Here is an 18,288-nt window from a genome sequence, read left to right as displayed (position 1 = left end):
TATGGCAGTTGAGATGTGATGCCACACATCCACCTGGGCTTAACAAAATGACTTCTATTTCTAGCCTATTAAAGTTAAAGGCTAACTTTCATGTTTGATAACTATTTAAAATAAGTGCCACTTGTTTGTCCTAGTGATTTATGTAGTAACAGGTTATGGCTCATTTATTTTATATTCTATTTTTCATTGAACTGTTTTGAATTTAGGTAGTTGACTAGTTCTGTCGTAACTTATAGTTTTAGTGAATGGACAAAGGGTGAATTCCTACTTTATTAACTATTGGGATCATGTGATCGTTTTTATATATAAAAAGGAGATGATGTGTATTGCTTATTTATTCTGAAGAAGTCAGATGGTTTTACACCAACGAAAGAGCTCAACAATAAAGTGTACTGTGTGCCTGTCAGCTGGCCTCCATGCTTTTTAATTTTGTATCAGTTTATTTCGTGTTGTGGTTCTGGCTCTGATAACTTCTGTTTGAGCAGAGGAACCAGGCAGGGGTGTCCTCTTCCCCCTTTGTTATTTGCATTATATTTAGAACCATTGGCAAAGGAAATAAGGAACTAAGAAATTCAAGAATATAATTGGTATGGTAGTCAAGAAAAGGTGGCTTTATTTGCAGATGATATTACTTTATACCTGAGAAAACCAGAAAAGGACATTTCAGTGTTGTGGAACATTTTGAGACAGTTTCATGTCTTTTTAGGATGCAAAATTAATAAATCTAAAACAAAAGCAACAGCTGTAAACTATCTAGTCACACACAGATTGGTTCAGTAATATCCATGTTTATGGGGACATAATAAAATGAAGTACTTAAAGAGTATGGATTAAAATGTTCTCTGTTGTGGCAGCTAAGGATATGTGGGAAGAGACAAAGCAAAACATAACACAAAAACTGAGAAATTGGAAGCTCGGTTTTATGGATATGAATAGCAAGATACAAGCAATTAAAATTATTTTAGTCCCTTTAGTTTTATATACAAGTCAGGCATATTTTTTATCAACTGGAGGAGAAGTTGTAGACAGCAGTTAATAAAGAGCTGAAGGATTTTACCTGTGAGGGGAAGACAGCAAGAGTCAAGTGGGATACGCTGATTCTTCCTATAGAACAAGGTGGTTTGGGATTACTTGATTTGAAGGGGTATTTCAGAGCTCGACAGTTAAGGCTCCTACACATAGCAAAAGCAGAAAGCTATAATTCAAAGTGGAAAGGGATGATGAAACGGGGGGAACCTCAAGAAGCAAGGAGAGACTGGGATTTCAGATGCAGATCCTTAAGGAGAATAACATTAACAATACAAAATATTATAAAATATATATTCAATTATTATATGATTATATTATATAAAAATAGTATAACATTTTATACTCATAAAGTAGCAGAAAGTTTTCTAAGAACTAATTCAACATGAGAATGGAGAAAGGATATTCTGCCTATAGGGATGACTTCAGTTTGGGATATTGGAGAAAACTGGCGAAGGAATCATGGCATTGGGAGCAAATAGAGAGGAAAAGGTAGTAGAATGGGAAGATGTCAAGAATTTATTTAGACTGCAGACTAGATAGTGCCTTCCCTATCAAGGACTGATATCAGTATATAGGCAAAGAGAAAGAAATAAGGGCATCCTAAACAAAAGACCAGCACTGGCAGAGTTTTTAGTAATATCTGGAACATAAGCTGCTGTTAAAAAAAGGATAATTAGTGCAGCTTGTATAATATTGCATGATAACTATAATATAATTGCATGATAACTTGTTGGCGGGACAAATTTGTGTCCAAGAGGCTCCCCGTTCTGTGGAATAGACTCCCTCTCCACATCAAGCAAAGTAACTCATTAACCCTTTTTAAGTGCAACCTGGATAACTGGGTGGGGAACAGAAAATACACCTCTGGGATTCCACCTTTCTCCCTGCTGGACAGGAGCATCGGGTGCTGACTTGCCAGAACATGGGTTAAATTCTTGGCTTGGCTTGTAAGGGTCTCAGGGCCAATAGCCTACTAAAGTCCTATGATCCTATGATTCTAGGAATCAATCATAGGTGGTTATAAAGGATTGGAAGAGAGATTGAATAAGCAATTTACAAAGAAACAATGAGGGATATATGTATGTCTCCCAAATATGCAACACGGTCTAGAAGATTTAATATCTTTGCTTGGAAGTGTTTACATAGGTATTTTTATACCCCAAGTAGACTCCAAAGAATTTTTCCTCAGGCAGATAGCAAATGGTGGTGTGATGGGGAAGAAAGAGATAATTGGGAACATATTTTCTGGGGATATAATGAAACTAGTATAGCTAAGGAATTTTTTGTGAGCTATGATACAGAATTGGAATTACCTAGACATAATAAGGCCTTGCTGAGTCTAGTCATGGTGGCTGACAAAAAATCAATTACTAGAAAATGGAAATCAACTGTACTAGAAGTATTGAATATAGTAACAGAGATAAAACAACTGGAAATGGGGTATTTAGAAAAGGGTAGGAGCAAATTACATAGAAAAAAATGGGAATTGTGGGAACAGTACGTGCAGTATAAAGTTTTGGTGGAGGAATGTGGTTTAAAAGAATGCAGGATTTGAGTGAGCCATGTAATGTTTGACTGACAATGACTGGATAGATTGTAAGTGGTATTTAATGTTTGCAACTGAAAGTATCTTGATATGGTTTGTTTTCATTTATAATAATGTATGATTGCCTATGCAATAATTGATAATTTAATAAAGATGTTTCTTGTTTAAAAAAGAATGCAGTTGGTATGGTGTTCAAGAAAAGTTGGCTTTATTTGCAGATGATATTATTTTGCACCTGATAACACCAGAAAAGGGCATTTCAGTGCTGTGGAACATTCTGAGACAGTTTCACGTTTTTTTTCAGGATATAAAATTAATGCAGGCAAAGCAAAGGCTATAGCTCTAAACTATGTGCCCACACATGAATTGGTTCAGAAATACCCATATTTATGCAGACATGATAAAATGAAGTATTTAGGAGTGTTGGTTAAAAAGGATATGTGGGGTGAGACTAAAGAAAAGATAATACAAAAACTGAGAAACTTGCCAATGGATAGGGAGAGTAAGCAGTAAAATGTTTTAGTCTTTTTACTTTGGTATACAGGTCAGTCATATTTTTATAAACTAGAGGAGAGGTTGTGAATAATAATTAATAAAGAGTTGGAGGATTATATCTGGGAGGGGAAGAGGGCAAGAATCAAGTCGGATAAGTTGATCCTTCCGATAGAACAAGGTGGTTTAGATTTACCTGATTTGAAGGGATATTTTAGAGCTACACAGTTGAGGCTGATATACATAACACAAGCAGAAAGCTACAGTTCATAGTGGAAAGGGATAATGATGAAATGGGTGGGGGATTCAAGAAATAAGGAAAGAGTGGGATTTTGGATGCAGATCCTTAAGGAAAATAGCAACGGTCATACAGAATATTACAGTCATAAAGTAGCAGAAAGTATGCTAGGAACTAAGCCAACACATGAATGGAGAAAGGAGATTCTGCCAATAGGGATGACTTCAATAAGGTGTACAAAGAGTAGACAGGAGAGGGCTCAAATTTACTGCAGAAAACTGGCAAATGAACCAAGTTATTGGAACAGATAATTGGAGAGGGAAATGTGATAGAATGGGAGGAGGCCAAGAAGACATTTGGACCGCAGGCTAGAGATTGCCTTTACTATTAGGGACTGATATCGGAGTATAGGCAAAGAGAAATAGAAAGGGTAATCCTAAGTGAAAGACCTTCACTGGTTGAGTTTTCAGTTGAATCTAGAACAGAAGCTGCTGTTAAAAAAGGATAATTAGTAGGGCATATGAAATATTGCACAATAACTATGGGTATGAAACAAAGGAGGTCAGAAAAGATTCGGAAGAGAGATAATTAGATAAGCAATTTACAAAGAAACAATAGCAAGATATATGTTTGGCTCCCAAATATGCAACAAAGTCTAGAGGATTTATTATTTTTGTCTGAAAGTGTTTGCATAGGTACTTTATGCCCTAAGTAGACTCTAAAGATTTTTTCCTTAGGTAGATGGTAAATGCTGGAGGTATAATGGGGAAGAAGGAGATACCTGGGCTTATATGTTTTCAGAGTATAAGGAGTTGGCAGACTTTAAAAATTCCCAACAGAGTACTGTGTCAGGAATGAGTGTAACTAAGGGATACAGGATCTGAATTACCTAGACAAGTAAGGCTCTGTTAAGTTTAATTCTGGTGGCTGCCAAAAAAGCAATTACTAGAAAATGAAAATCAAAGTCTAAAGGAACCATACCTGAAGTAGTGAATATTGTAACAGACGTAAGTGACAGGAAGTGGGATCTTCAGAAAAGGGTAGGAGTAACTTATGTAGAAAAAATGGAAGTTGTGAGAACAATACATGCAGAAAATGTTTTGAAGGAGGAATGAGGTTTAAGAGAAAGCAGGAATTGAACAATTTATTCAATGTTGGATTGATTATATTGTATAGTACAACAAATGTATAATGTTTGTAAATGTGAACATGTTAAAATGGTTTGATTATTTTTATATAAATATAAGTTTGCCTATGTCACAAGTGATAATTCAGTAAAGGTGTTTAAAAAAGGTTAAGTAGTTTAGCAAGTATATGAACTTATGTAACTTATTTAAATCACCTCTTAATCATTTTGGAATTTTACTTAATGACTGTAAGATCACTAAATTTACATTCTGGGATAAGTTTCTCTGCTTTGTTGCCACTGAGTGTTTGGATAGGATCTGGTTTTCCAGTGCTCCTAAAATGGATTAAATGGGTATTCAAAGAATTAATGAATTAATCCACTTTCAGTCTTGTTTAACAAATATATTATTAACAGAGCACTTTTACCTTAGTAGTATTAAACTGATATTGAAAGTTATTAATTATATACCTCAGTTAAATAGCCCCAGACACACACACACACACACACACACACACACACACACACACACACACACACACACACACACCCCTCTTCTTCAATGGAAATACGTTTTAGAACCATTTTATCATTTTTTTTTCTTTTTCTTTTTTTTTTTTGATTAGGTTGGACGATCAACAGAAAGCATGATTGACTTTGTAGTAACGGACACATCCCCTAGTGGAAGCTGCAATAATGAGGGGCAGTCTGCACAAAGTACTATCTCTCGCTATGCTTGTCGAATCATCTGTGAACGAAACCCACCCTACACAGCAAGGATCTATGCTGCAGGCTTTGACTCTTCCAGAAACATTTTCCTTGGAGTAAGTGAGTCATTAAAGTTTGGCAAGAAGTGTAGAGATGAGGGCAAATACGGAAAATTTAAAATCCAGCAATATTATTTAAAGATGAAGAATGACATAAATGTTTCCATATGTCTGGGAATACAGGGACATATTACTGTGCCTTTATCTAATTTTGCAGTATTTATGCAATGATTAGAGAAGCACAGCCTTAATTAACCTGAGCATATGAGTCTGTATCCTTTTCATCCTGAGTAACTTGGAGCTGGTTGCCTGTGATGTTATGATATATACTATTTAGTGCTTCAACCTTCAAAACATTTTTCAACACACACACACACACACACACACACACACACACACACACACGCACACACATACCCATACACAGCCTGAGTATGAGACCATGAACCATTTGCTTCACTAGCACAAATGGTTCAACAGTGTGATGACACTGTTCCAAACATTCATGGCATAGAAGCATTACTGGAGTGCTAGTCTTTGAAGAAATTTAGTTTGTCCCTGCCTTTTTGTAACAATTTCCATTGTTTAGCTTTGAACACTGAACACTAATGTCCAACCTCATCAGCAAATAAACTGATTTTATTTGAAATGTCAAAGGTGATGATAGTGATAACCCGTACCAAATCAGTAGCCCTACCATTCAGTGAAACTCGCCGTCAGAGGTATTCTGCCTGCTCCCATTTCCCCAAATTGAGCAATTCACAAATGTTTTAAATATGTGTAGCATTTTTTATGAGACAGCAGTATGTGCAACTACTTTTTCCTCCCTTGCAGGATACGTTTCTTTTTTCCCAAGGTTGTACAACTCTGACGTTAATTTATTTAGGTAAAAAGGGTATGGGGTGGAGTCAGTTTATTTAGGTAAAAGAGATATGGGATGTGATGTACCTCAATGAGGGATTTACAGGGGGACTCACTCCCTACAAAAACTCCTTAAAAATTCATTTCTAGGACTGTTGTTTGTAGGTTTAGTATGTATGTTTTTTCTATAAGTTTAACCATAACTTCTTGTGAGGGATCCTTCCAGGCAGCACACATATACAGCTGTGGTTTATGAAGAGGACAGTCGAAAGCCTGAATGTAAATAATTGATAGTGTTAATTTCTGCTACAGATACACGTGGGGGTAACATGGATGAAACTCTGGATGACAGCACAGGCAGTAAAAGTAAAAACCATACAAACGGGGGAATGTATGCAATGTAAAGGCAAAAAACAGTGCCACAGCGTAAAAAGGTACTCAACATACTCTAATTGCTACATACTTAAAATACTGGATTAGCTAGGTAAAATACACTGAGCAATTTTATGTTATGGCTTAATGTAAATATAGCAGAATACATAAAGTTGCTGTTCATGGAATGACTGATTACAGGTTTTCTTCCCTTCATAGTGCCTTTTGTAAGACAGTAACAAAAACTGTCAATGTGTCAAATATTAGAGACCCCTAGACACACACAAACACACACATATACACAAAGTCTGGGTATGAGGCCATGAGCCATTTGCTTCGCTAGCATAAGTATTACTGCTGTGTTAGTCTTCCTCTCTTCCCATCATGCTCTCTTTGTAGCATTCTTGTAAATGCTCAGTGTTAAGGAAGCTGAATGTGAGACGGAACTAATTTACTCCAGTGTTTGTCATTACACTGAGTCATAGAATTTGTCTTATTTCTATGTTTAAGTGATCTGTGTTTTGGCCCATTCTTCATGTACAGCACATATATAGAGGATTATAAATGGGTTTCTTTTCATAACCAACTCATTATATGACTGAGAAATGGATGCCAGAAAATCCACTTCAAGAGCATAATGAAGCAAAGCTTGAGAGGTAAATCTTGACATCCATTTCAGCTGTATTATTACTAAATTCAGTGAAACCCAGTTATAATTTTTTATAGTAAACAGAGCTTTGTCTGTTCCATGTACTACCAAATATATATAAAAGGAATAAAAGAAATAAAGAAAAAAGTGTAGTTGCACTAAGTATCTTACAGTGCTTTCACCCATTTCTGTAGTAGATGGTGCTATAGCTGTTTTAGTGTACCATAAGATAGATAAAATTAGGGGGGAAAAAAAAGATATTGTCAGAATGAAGTGCTTTATACCTTTGAAAGAACACACTACGTGTCTATGTTATAGATAGCAGCCAGAAGCAAACTGAGTCTCGAACAGCTTTAAAAGCTGTAATACATTTTACTGTGCCAAACACAAATAGAGAAGTGTGGCAACACAATGTATAATTACATGTCTTAAAAGTGGTTTCTTCTTTCCACCGGCAGCATGAAGATGGAAAACTCTTTCATTTTTGTATCCCTCACTGTTCTGAGGTGGCTGTTGTGTATGCTGTAGGGCTAAATTGGAGCACAGCAGTTTAAAAAGATTTTTAGCTTAGCTCTTTTTGCCTCCATGGTTGCCAGTTTTCATACCTCCTTGCAGTGGGACTCATCCTGATCATCCCTGTGCTAAAATTGCCCCCAGTACAATATGGGGTGAGATGACAAGAGAGGCTGTTATCTAAGCAGCCGTGAGAGATCCTTGTGTCCCTGCCTGCATCCTGTCTTTCCTCTTGCCTTCCCTGGATGTATACCATTTTCCCCTGCTGAGGTAAATCCAGTTTGTATCTCAGACACGTGCCCTATGGGGACCTATATTGCTTGTCACTAGGCAGGGTACTACATAGTACATGATCCCCAAAAGCCTCATTTCATCAAAGATGTGAACTATGGGGTCATTTCTATTTAAGTCCTAACCTCACCCTGTTGGTGATGCATGCACCTGTATCACCGCAGGAGCTATCATTGCCTCACTATCCTACATATGTACACTGCCTTGTATGTGAGGACAAGGACTACCATGGCTGGCCTGGATAGCCTCACTGCATAGCCTTTCTGTATTGGCAGTAGCTTTCTGTGCTTTGGCTTTCCATCATAGCAATGGAGCAGCAGCAGCAGAAGTGATGTTGAGGAACCCCATAGCATTCCCCCAGGATGAGCACGTCATAGTTGCTTATTTCCCACCAACCCCGGCTCTTCTAGCATCTGAGCTGCTAATTAAACGTGGGTAGCCTGGGTTACAGTTGGGGTTGTACCCCTCTGTGCCACAGAGCCAGAAATTATTAAACATCTTTCTTATGTCAGAAGGATGCTTAGCATGTTTGTCTTTTTCCCAGTTTTGGAGTATAACCACAGTGTTCCGTGTACTACATTAGTGTTAGTTTTATGTTTTTTTTCCCCATGGTGACGCTTGAGTTCTTAGATATACGAGTAGAACAGTTATTTATAACTTATACTGAGATGACTCATGATTCACATTTGCAACCCCCCAGCACAGTGCACAATTCACTGTAAGGCTATTAATTAACTAATACTGTCTTCTTTGCAGTGTTATAGTAATTCTTGACCATATCACATCAGTCATATTGCTCTTTGGCTACAGTATTTCACACCACTTCTCAAAAAAAAAAAAAAAAAAGTACATCAAATAACTCCTCTCTTTTGTTTATGTTTTTTGAAAGTGAGAATGCTAATCTTCCTGTCTCACCTCCGTTTGGTTAAAAGTACCTGATGCATAAAAGAGGGAGCCCCCTGCTGGCTGATACCTGTCAAGGAACCTAACATATCTGTAACACCTTGCATTTTCTCAGCTTCCTCACTGCATGCCATGATCCTAAGGAAATATTCATTTCCTGTCATCGCCTCAGAATGTCTACTCCATGGATAGCTACTTAGCAGTGTGGCAGCTGTCCATTGAGTAGAAAGCTGCCTAGCACTGCGGCTGTGATTAAACAGTAAACGGGGTGAAAGTTCAAAGAGTGCTTGTGTGATAAATTGACTTCTTACTGCCTGGATTCTGGATTTGAACATAACTACCTACATTTTCCTTTTTTTATTTTATTTCCTCATTCTTTAATGTCCTTACAGGTCCTTGAAGTGCTTATTGCCGAAAAAAAAAAAGAGATGGTGTACATTAAAATGAATGCATATATCTTTCACATTTCAAAAAACTTTAATATGTAATGCATACTTCTTGGATACTAGAACTGCATTGTAACTGTATATTTTACGCTGAACCCATACACCTTAAAGTGGTCTCTTTCAGTATTGCAACAAGTAATGCAGCTTAGGAATGCATGTACAATAAACTACAATTCTTACACAGAATCAATAATTCCTTTTCCATAGGACACTCCTTTGGATAAACAAAGCGATTTGCTGTTTGCAAAGAGTTTATGGTATTCTGCACCAACATTATGACCTTTCAGTGGGTACTGATAGCAGACTTATTGTTAAACATTAACAGCCACAGTAATATGTGCAACTAATTTGTATGAATATGTTTCAGCAAAAGAATGGTAGAAAAATATTGAATGTGGGTTACTGTTACATCCTGCAAGAAGTTAAAGCATCGTAACGTATAAAGCAGACTTTGATCACCAGTAAATGATTTACATGAGGGGAAAATGTAGTTTAATTGAAAAGCAGATATATTATAAATACGTTCAAACTAATGAATGAATGTCTTATATGATAGCAGCTGTAGCAAAAATAGAATATGCAAACTACAGAACAAAGATTATTTAAAAGAATCTATTGTATGACAGCAGTCATACAAAAACAGAATACTCAAACTTCAGAAATACGCTATACAAATATTTCCTGAACATCCAAATAAACCAGAACTTAAAAATAATTAAGAGTACCTTTGTAGATCATCAAGAATTTGAACAAATACATGGAGTATATATCCACGGTGGTGCAGCGGTAGCGTTGTTGCCTCACAGCAAGAGGTTCTCTTGTTCGATTCTCGGCTGGAGTGTGGGGAGTGCCTTCTGTGTGGAGTCTGCATGTCCTCCCTGCAGTTGGGTGGGCATTTGAAAGACATGTGTAAATGGGTGTGCCTTCGTTGAAGGTTGGACGTCGAGCTGGCACCTCAGTGTTCGTGAAAATCTGCTGCCAATCATTAGCGGACCGGAGTTCCGCTGTGGCGACCCCTAACCGGGAAAAGCTGAAAGACAACAACAACAACATGAAGTATATAGCTCTAGAATGCAGGTCCAGCTCAATGCTGGGTCTCCTCCTTTTTGGTATTTACCTCTCAGATCTCCAAGCAGAGAGCCAAGACCTCTGGCTAACAAAGTTTGCAGACAGTTGCAAACTGGTGGTTGTTGTTTAAGTTCACCCTATAACACCATAACCCTCCAGAATAAACTCTCCCTAGTAAATTGTTGGTGTTCAAAATGGGCTCAAACTAAATGCTAAAAAGTGTAATATCATCACTTTTGATAGACAACCTCCTCCTCTCATCATATTAGACAACACACTTCTATAAAAGGAAATTGTAATTAAGGAACTAAGTAGTTGGGTTGATAGCTCCCTCTCTTTTCACCATCATGTGACAACAGTTGTCTAGAAATCCATTTGTTAGCCCAGCAAATTGCCAAAGAAATACAGTAAACTCTCAGTTAACTGGCACCCATGGGGATTGGTAGATGCCAGATAACTATAGTTTCTGGTTGCTTGAGAGGTGCTATTAAAAGTAGGCCTGACTAATAGTGTGCCCTATACTATTTGTGTGGTTTGACTTGTTCTCAGGTTGAGGAGAGAGGGAATTTTTTCCTATCTTACTTTTTAAAACTCTAAAACTCTAAAAACGTAAAGTATATTTCTGCTGGGGGGAAACAGAAAGTGCAACACATGAACATTTTACTGCATTTGTTCAATATATATATTTTTTGTTGGTTGCTTGAGAGTGCCAGTTGCTTGAGTTCTGGTTAACTGAGAGAAAGAGGTAATCACTCCCTTTTACTTAGCATTGATCAGGTTAGTTATCAAGTACAGCGCCACTTTTGGAATGTATCCCACTAAACATTTCAACAATTAGGAAGATCGCAAAAGTTTGTAACCAAAAAGTTCGGAGGCCAAAAAGTCTCTGATGCCAAGAGATGCTGGAAACTATATCTGTTTATTCAGTGTCTTACAGACTTTTGAGGAGGGATCTCTGTCTAGCTTAGATATCTGCCCTTAGAGGCCCGATTGTCCTGGGCCCCCTGTTTTTCCATAAGTCCAATATTTCCACCAATACTAGAACCAGAGTCCTAAACCTTCACCAAAAGATAAATAAAACCTGGTCTAGGGACAGGTTTATAGCTCAGCGCATCTCAAACCTCTGGACTAAAGTTTCACTGTGCATTAAGCAGTGCAATTCACTGTCTTTTTTTAAATATAAACTAGAAGACTGGATGGGTATCCACAAATTTACTCCAGGATTAACAAGTGTGGCCCTCCTGGAGAAAAGAGGTGTGGCCTGAGGGAAGGTACTGGCAAGGAGAGAGTGGTTCTGAGACTCAGCCTTTCCAGCACTAGCTTTACTGAATTTGCTCATAGTTTGCAGCTTCTTTTACATTTAAGTACATTTAAGTAATAATCCATGATTGGGTGATAGTGCCACAGGATTTACTAATGGTTGGTATGGTGTGATCATCAGGGTAGTGCCCAAATGATCAAACAAAGCCAACCATGGGTAAATCCTGTGATACCCACAATCAGTCATGGGTTGTTGCTGTTATAGAATCACACTATTTAAGAAAGAAAATTAATTACCTTTCTCAGTAATGGGATTGCATAACTGGAGTGTAGTGTTCTTCCTCATTCCATGGACAAAACTGCTCTACCGTGCATGCATATGGCATACACATCCATATGCTTGCATTGTACTTAAGAGTATTGCTGGAAGTGGAACAGAGAAGAGGGTATTTTTTTATCACTTTGTCCCTCTGCCTTTTTTTTTTTATTGTAAGAAAGAAACTTTAATGTCCAGCATAATAAAGTGATGGAATTTGTGACTGATTTTAAATTTTTACAAGAGGCAGAGCAAAAATAAGAGGAAAATGAGGGACATTTTGCAAATCTCTAGGCAGTTGACAGGTATAATTCCTATAATGCAGTAGGCATAAGTCTCAACTGTATAGAAGTTTGCAGAATATTTGCTGATTTTTCTTATATTTTGCCCTGTCTCTCCATAAAATGTGGTATGATGGTTTTAAGTAGCATATACCAATAGAAAGTATGTCTGGTCAACAATACTTTAGCAACCAGACTTTTTTATAGGTTCATAGGTAGGTACTAGGCTATCGGCCCAAGGGCCTACGTAAACCTAGCCAGCAAGGTTCCATAGCTTATGCCACCCAAGAAAGTTATTTTCCTGTGCCACTGTCCAGCAGAGACGCAGAAGTGATCCCCGGGGTGTATTTCCTATTTCCCATCCACTCATCAAGATTTTTCTTGAAGAGTGTTAATGTTGGTAATATGCCAGATTTACAATGGATTCATTTATTGGATTGCCCAATCAGCTTGCACATTTTAGAATGCTAATTACCCATTATTGTATAATATTTCTTAACCTGCTTTTACTTCTAGGGGTTATTTCACTCTGTCCTCGAATTATGGAGAAGGGAGTTTGACTATAGAGCTATATCAGGACTCAAGTAAAATGGAACCATTTGACATTCCAGCACACTTCTTATGAGTGACCGGTCTCTGGGGCTGCATAGGATAACTTGTTATTAGACAAAAAACAACGAAGAAGTTACAATGGAAAGTCAGAAGGGAAGGTAGCAGGTCCAAATTTCCTACAAATGTTTGTATTCTGAAAAAAATACATAATTAATCAGAATTTAACTACTTCTAGTGAATCCTTCTTACTTTACTTCCTCTGATCAATAAAAATAATAGTGGTGCCAGCAATGTTTTGAAGCCACTGACAGATTTACTTTGATGCAAAGCTCCTTTCAACCAACAGAAACTAAACTTGACAGACGGGAATCTATCTCCCTACAGCCATCATCCACAGCCAGGTGTACACCTTATTTTCCTCTCCAACTGATAAAATGAACTGGACTGCCTATGCCTGCTCCCTGAAAACATGGAGTACTCAGGTAGTCATAATGATGTCTAATTCTGTTACGTTGAATGTAATTTCTTTCTATACCGCCATCTAAAAATATGCACTAATATAGACTGTGTATGCCTGCAGTCACCATAGTTACACACACTATCAAGGGATAATGTTTTCAGTTATAATTCTCAGCTTGTTTAATTAGCAGGTTTTATTCCTTTTTTTTTTTTGCTTTAGTATTAGTATATCTGATTTATGTTGTTTGGTATCCACAGATGTTTGCTTAGCTCTGGTAATGATGCAAAACTGGATTCACCTTCTGCCATTCTGTCTCTGTTTAATCAATCAGTTAGTTTGCTGGTAGTAACTTCTACAGAGCTCAAAGGTGTTCATCTTTATGGTATTCTGAGTGCTTACCTTATTGTTGTTTTTTTTATCTTCTGATGGATGGTAACCACAGCAGACTTGTAGATTGTAAAAACATGTAGGGAAGAAGCAGTCCAGCCCTATGATGGATTCCACACTGCATGTAGTTGTCTTTGAAGTAGAAAGCTCCAGCAATAGAGCACAGATGAGTACACGTCACAGCTTGTTTGTCGAACAGTATAGGACTTGACTTTAGCCCTTCCACCATGATATCCTTTCCATTTCGGTCTATTCATCAGTTTATGCTGCAGAGGATGCTGGGCTTCCCAAACTGCTTAATGTTAAAATGAAAAGAAGTATAGTGACATTTCGTTAAGAAAATATTCAAGATTCTTATAGGAGTTTGTATCATGATTAGGTTTTTGCTTTCATTGGTAGGAGAGGGCGGCAAAATGGCGGACTCCTGATGGACTGATGGATGGTCTCACAACAAATGGAGTACTCGTGATGCATCCGACAGGGGGATTTTCTGAGGACTCTTCCCCCGGAATGTGGCAAGAGATATCAGTCTGTGGAAATGTCTATGCCTTGCGCGAGAGCAGATCAGCACAGCAGCGGGGGAAGCTGGTGAGTATGTGAAACATTCTGTTTTATATTGGGAAGGAGAAAGATTATGGCAGTGAATGAGTTATTAGACCAGCCTTCACTGTTGTTTGTAGACTGGAAGGTTGTGTAAGATATGGACTTAAAATGATGTTTTAAATTTCAGATGTTTTACTAAAAGAACATGAATTATTTTTAAGCAATGGGAGAAAAAAAATGCAACACCCAGCTTCAGTAAAACATTTATGTTTACAAATGCAGGAACATTCCCAGGTACAGTTTGTGCTGCTCATGTCAATACCTAAAGCATGTATTCTTACAAGTAATTGTTGTACTTTTTCTTGTAAATAAGGATGGGTTGCTAAGTGGAATTATTTAATTCAATGCAACTTCCCATATTGACGATAGTGTCACTCAGTAAGGTGCTGACTTTGTTTGCAAACAGAGAGAAGAAAAATAATATGTATATGTTTAAGAAATAAAGCCCCTGATATCCAGTGTAGAGCCATGATATGTCATTTCAGACGATGTGACATGTTCTGAAAATTGTTCTTTGCAAAGGATCTGCATACACAATATAAAAACAAAAATGTAATTTTTTTCTAGAGATAGAAATGAAGGGGACTTTAACTTGGTGAATCTTGTTCCTGGTACTCTAGATATTCAGCAGTATGATTCATGTGCTTATGTTGTGTGTGTGTGTGTGTGTGTGTGTGTGTGTGTGTGTGTGTGTGTGCATGTCTGTGTGTGCATGTGTGTGTGTGCGTGTGTGTGTATGTGTGTGTGCGCGCACATGTGTGTGCTTGTGTGTGTGCGTGTCTGTGTGTGTGCTTGCGCGCGCGTGTGTGCACGCGTCTGTGCATGTCTGTGTGTGCGTGTGTGTATGTGCGTGTGTGCACGCATATGTGTGTGCTTGTGTGCATGTGTGTGTGCATCTGTATGTGTACGCATGTGTGTGCTTGCGCGCGTGTGTGTGTGCACGCGTCTGTGCATGTCTGTGCGTGTCTGTGTGTGTGTGTGTGTGTGTGTGTGTGTGTGCATGTCTCTGTGTGTGTGTGTCTGTGTGTGCATGTCTGTGGGTGCGTGTCTGTGTGCATGTGTGTGTGCTCACGCGAGTGTGTGTGTGGTGTGTGTGCATGTCTGTGTGTGCGTGTCTGTGTGTGCGTCTGTGTGTGCGTGTCTGTGTGTGTGTGCGTGTGTGCGTGCGTGTGGTGTGTGTGCATGTCTGTGTATGCATGTCTGTGTGTGCGTGTCTGTGTGGGCGTGTCTGGGTGTGTGTCTGCGTCTGTGTGTGTCTGCGTCTGTGTGTGCGTGTGTGCATGTGTGTGTGTGTGCACGTGCGTGTGTGTGTGTGAATATATGGGCGAACAGCACCCATCAGAGAGGGTGATATGGCATACTGTGGTCACTCAGTTTAAAAACATTCATACATACTTAATATGGTCAGAAGAAAACTGTGTCATCCCTCTTGGCTGCCTAATGGCTGTATCAGACACCTTCCAACTGTACCTTCCTGATGCTGTTTCTTTCATTCCACCCTTCTTAGGACTCTATGAAAGAATGTGGATTACTGTGTATTACATTCTTAGGAATTTCATTAAAATCTGTGTATAGCCATCTCTTTTACTGTGGGAGAAGGTAGGGGGAGAAAGTCAGTGGACAAGAGTATGTGAACAGGGGATATCAGAGGAGTGCCAGTGAGCATGGTGAAAGAGAATGTGGGAGATGCATCAGTGAAAGAAAGCAAAGAGGAAGGTCAGGTGGAGACAGTAAAGCCAACTGAGAAGAGGGAGAGAGAATGCCAGAGATGACCATGCAGGAGCCAACAACACAAGGACAGCATTAGAGCAATAAAAAAAAAGAGAAGCACTCAGTCAGATGGGATGGATGGATGCCCAAAAGGGCAGAGCAGTTTAGAGGGTTTGTAGGAGAACTACAGGAGAGATGAGGAAAACAGCACATGCTGCACAGGCAGAGATGCTGCTTGCACAGAGAGTGAGAGGGCTGTTTTGTGGAATTGAATGGCAAAAGGTTGCAGATAGGAGAGTTACAGCCATGGTTCAGGAAGAAGCCAGTGTGAGGACAGAGAAGAGTATTTTAGTGATCGGAGACTCAGTCACCCGGTCACCAAAGGGATTGAGTGTCTTAATAAGACAGACAGTGAAACAAGATTATATCAAGTTATTCACCAGGCTAAGTGACCTTTGATATAGTAGCTTAATGTTGAGTGTACTGGTACTGCTTTCACTGTTTTTACTGCTAAATTAACAAGTTTTTGCTATAACTAGTTTACCAGTTCCTTCTGGTGACAGAATGCTTTTAGGTTAGTTGTAGGCATTACTTTCTACCGAGGCTAAATTCAAGTGCTGTACTACTGGTTGGTGTGCTTTATCAGTCTTTTTGTTGCTTATTTTCTCTGTTATAAATAAAGAAACTTAGAGTGATGCTGCGCATTGCGCAGTAGTGCAGCTGACTGCTTTGTACTGATGCAGGAATTTAGAGCTTTAAATTTCTCTGTGCATCCTACTCCTTCAATGTGTATTGTACTTTGGAATAATCAATAGCTGCGCTAAGAGGCTCTGGTTCATCCTAGGCTGTATGTTGCTCTTTCTGTGTAACTTAGATTGTGTGTCTTAGACAATCAGCATCTCCAGTAAATGAACTCCAAAACCACAGGCACAAGTCCCCCTTCAGAAACACCTGAAACAATGGATTCACACTTTCCAACTCTCTCTGTAGCCAGCCTTGTTGAAAGGTGCATCCTAAAACAAAGTAGCAATTGTCTCATGTTTACTGACAACTAGCTACTGCTTAAACCAGCAGACACAGTTTGTGGGAGGTGTAGTTATACAACTATTGAATGCAAGACTGTCTCACAAAGGCACAATAAATAACAAGTAGGTTGTCAGTACCACACAACCAAACACTAAACAAAGCACACACATAGACCTACATATGCTGAGGTTCTTAAAAGTAACCTTCCTAAACTACAAAGGCTTCCTCAAAGTAACCTAAGAAACAAGTATCCTTATCAGCCTCATAGTCAGACATCACAGGCAGCATCAGCCATGAAACATACATCTAAGAGTCACACTGACTCAAACGTCCATAAGGCAAACCTCCATGCAATCCAATATGTCTTGAATAAAAGGTTCTTTATGCTGACAGTCTTGGTGGATGCCTGGTTCGTACATTCCTGTGTATTTGCTTTTATCCTACTGGGCGACTTTTGGCTGATTTGGGTATTTTCTTTTATATGCAATCCAATATCTTAGTCATAGGTGACTCCATGGTGAGACATAATGATGCACCACTCACCAGGCTGTACAAAGAGAGGGTCACAGTCATTTGGCTATCAGGCATCTGGCTTCACCACAGCATGCAAGCACTCAGGTCCTCACAACTTCAGCACATATATGGCACAGTCATAGTACACATGGGTGTAAATGACTTGAGATTTACCTCCCTGGAATACATAAAGAGCCTTTGAAATATGTGTCTGAGGCGAGTATGAACTTAGCCTTGAGCAGTATTCTACCATCACCAAGAGTAATGCCGCAATATGAGCAGAAAATTATTGATATCAAAAGCTGACTTAGCTTCTGATGTCATTCAAAGAGGGATCAAAATATAATCAGCCAGGAAAGAGATTGTAGAGAGTCCCACTGCTTTGCCAAGGATGGCCTGTGCTTCTCTGCTAAAGACTTTTGTATATGGGTTAAATCCTAGCCCACTGTCATAGTGTCTTTTTTAGGCAATATTATTCTTCAAAAGCTTCCAACATAATTAAACAATCCAGATAACATTAAGGTATGGTTGCAAAACACTAGGACCCTGTCAGAAAAAGATCCACCCCCTACAAGCACTCCTTACCTGAAAAATGTCAGTATATGCGTCGTCAGAGACACCTGGTTTAGGACCATTTAAAGCACTCTATCAGTGTATGGTTTCAATACCTATCATGCAACGAAGGCACTAGAGGTGGGGGTGTCACATTATTCTTAAAACATTCATCCCCATACTTGTTAATCAAGATAGTGACCAAACTTCTCCACATCTAACTTACTATTAACAAAATCCCTTATCATATCATAACTAACTGTAGGACCACCTGTATGTCCCCCTTGGCCCTTACCTGCTACCTAACTAGTACAGAGTCTGTATGTA

At 38.7% G+C, this 18,288-nt stretch overlaps 1 protein-coding gene across 1 annotated transcript in view; it reads left to right on the top strand.

Annotated features, from left to right (window-relative positions):
* The window catches only part of PELI3 (pellino E3 ubiquitin protein ligase family member 3), a 265,116-nt gene that overhangs the window by 185,333 nt on the left and 61,495 nt on the right, over nt 1–18,288 (top strand). The window contains exons 5-6 of the mRNA XM_044078219.1: nt 5,058–5,255; nt 13,957–14,145. Coding sequence (XP_043934154.1) covers nt 5,058–5,255; nt 13,957–14,145 — 387 coding nt within the window. The remainder of the gene's footprint in view (nt 1–5,057; nt 5,256–13,956; nt 14,146–18,288) is intronic.

Source organism: Protopterus annectens, chromosome 7.part0 (assembly GCF_019279795.1).
Source record: "Protopterus annectens isolate FY-2018-M chromosome 7.part0, PAN1.0, whole genome shotgun sequence".
Classification (NCBI taxonomy): Eukaryota; Metazoa; Chordata; order Ceratodontiformes; family Protopteridae; genus Protopterus; species Protopterus annectens.
Note: the sequence above shows the minus strand (reverse complement) of the source record. Positions and strands in the feature narration are given on the sequence as shown.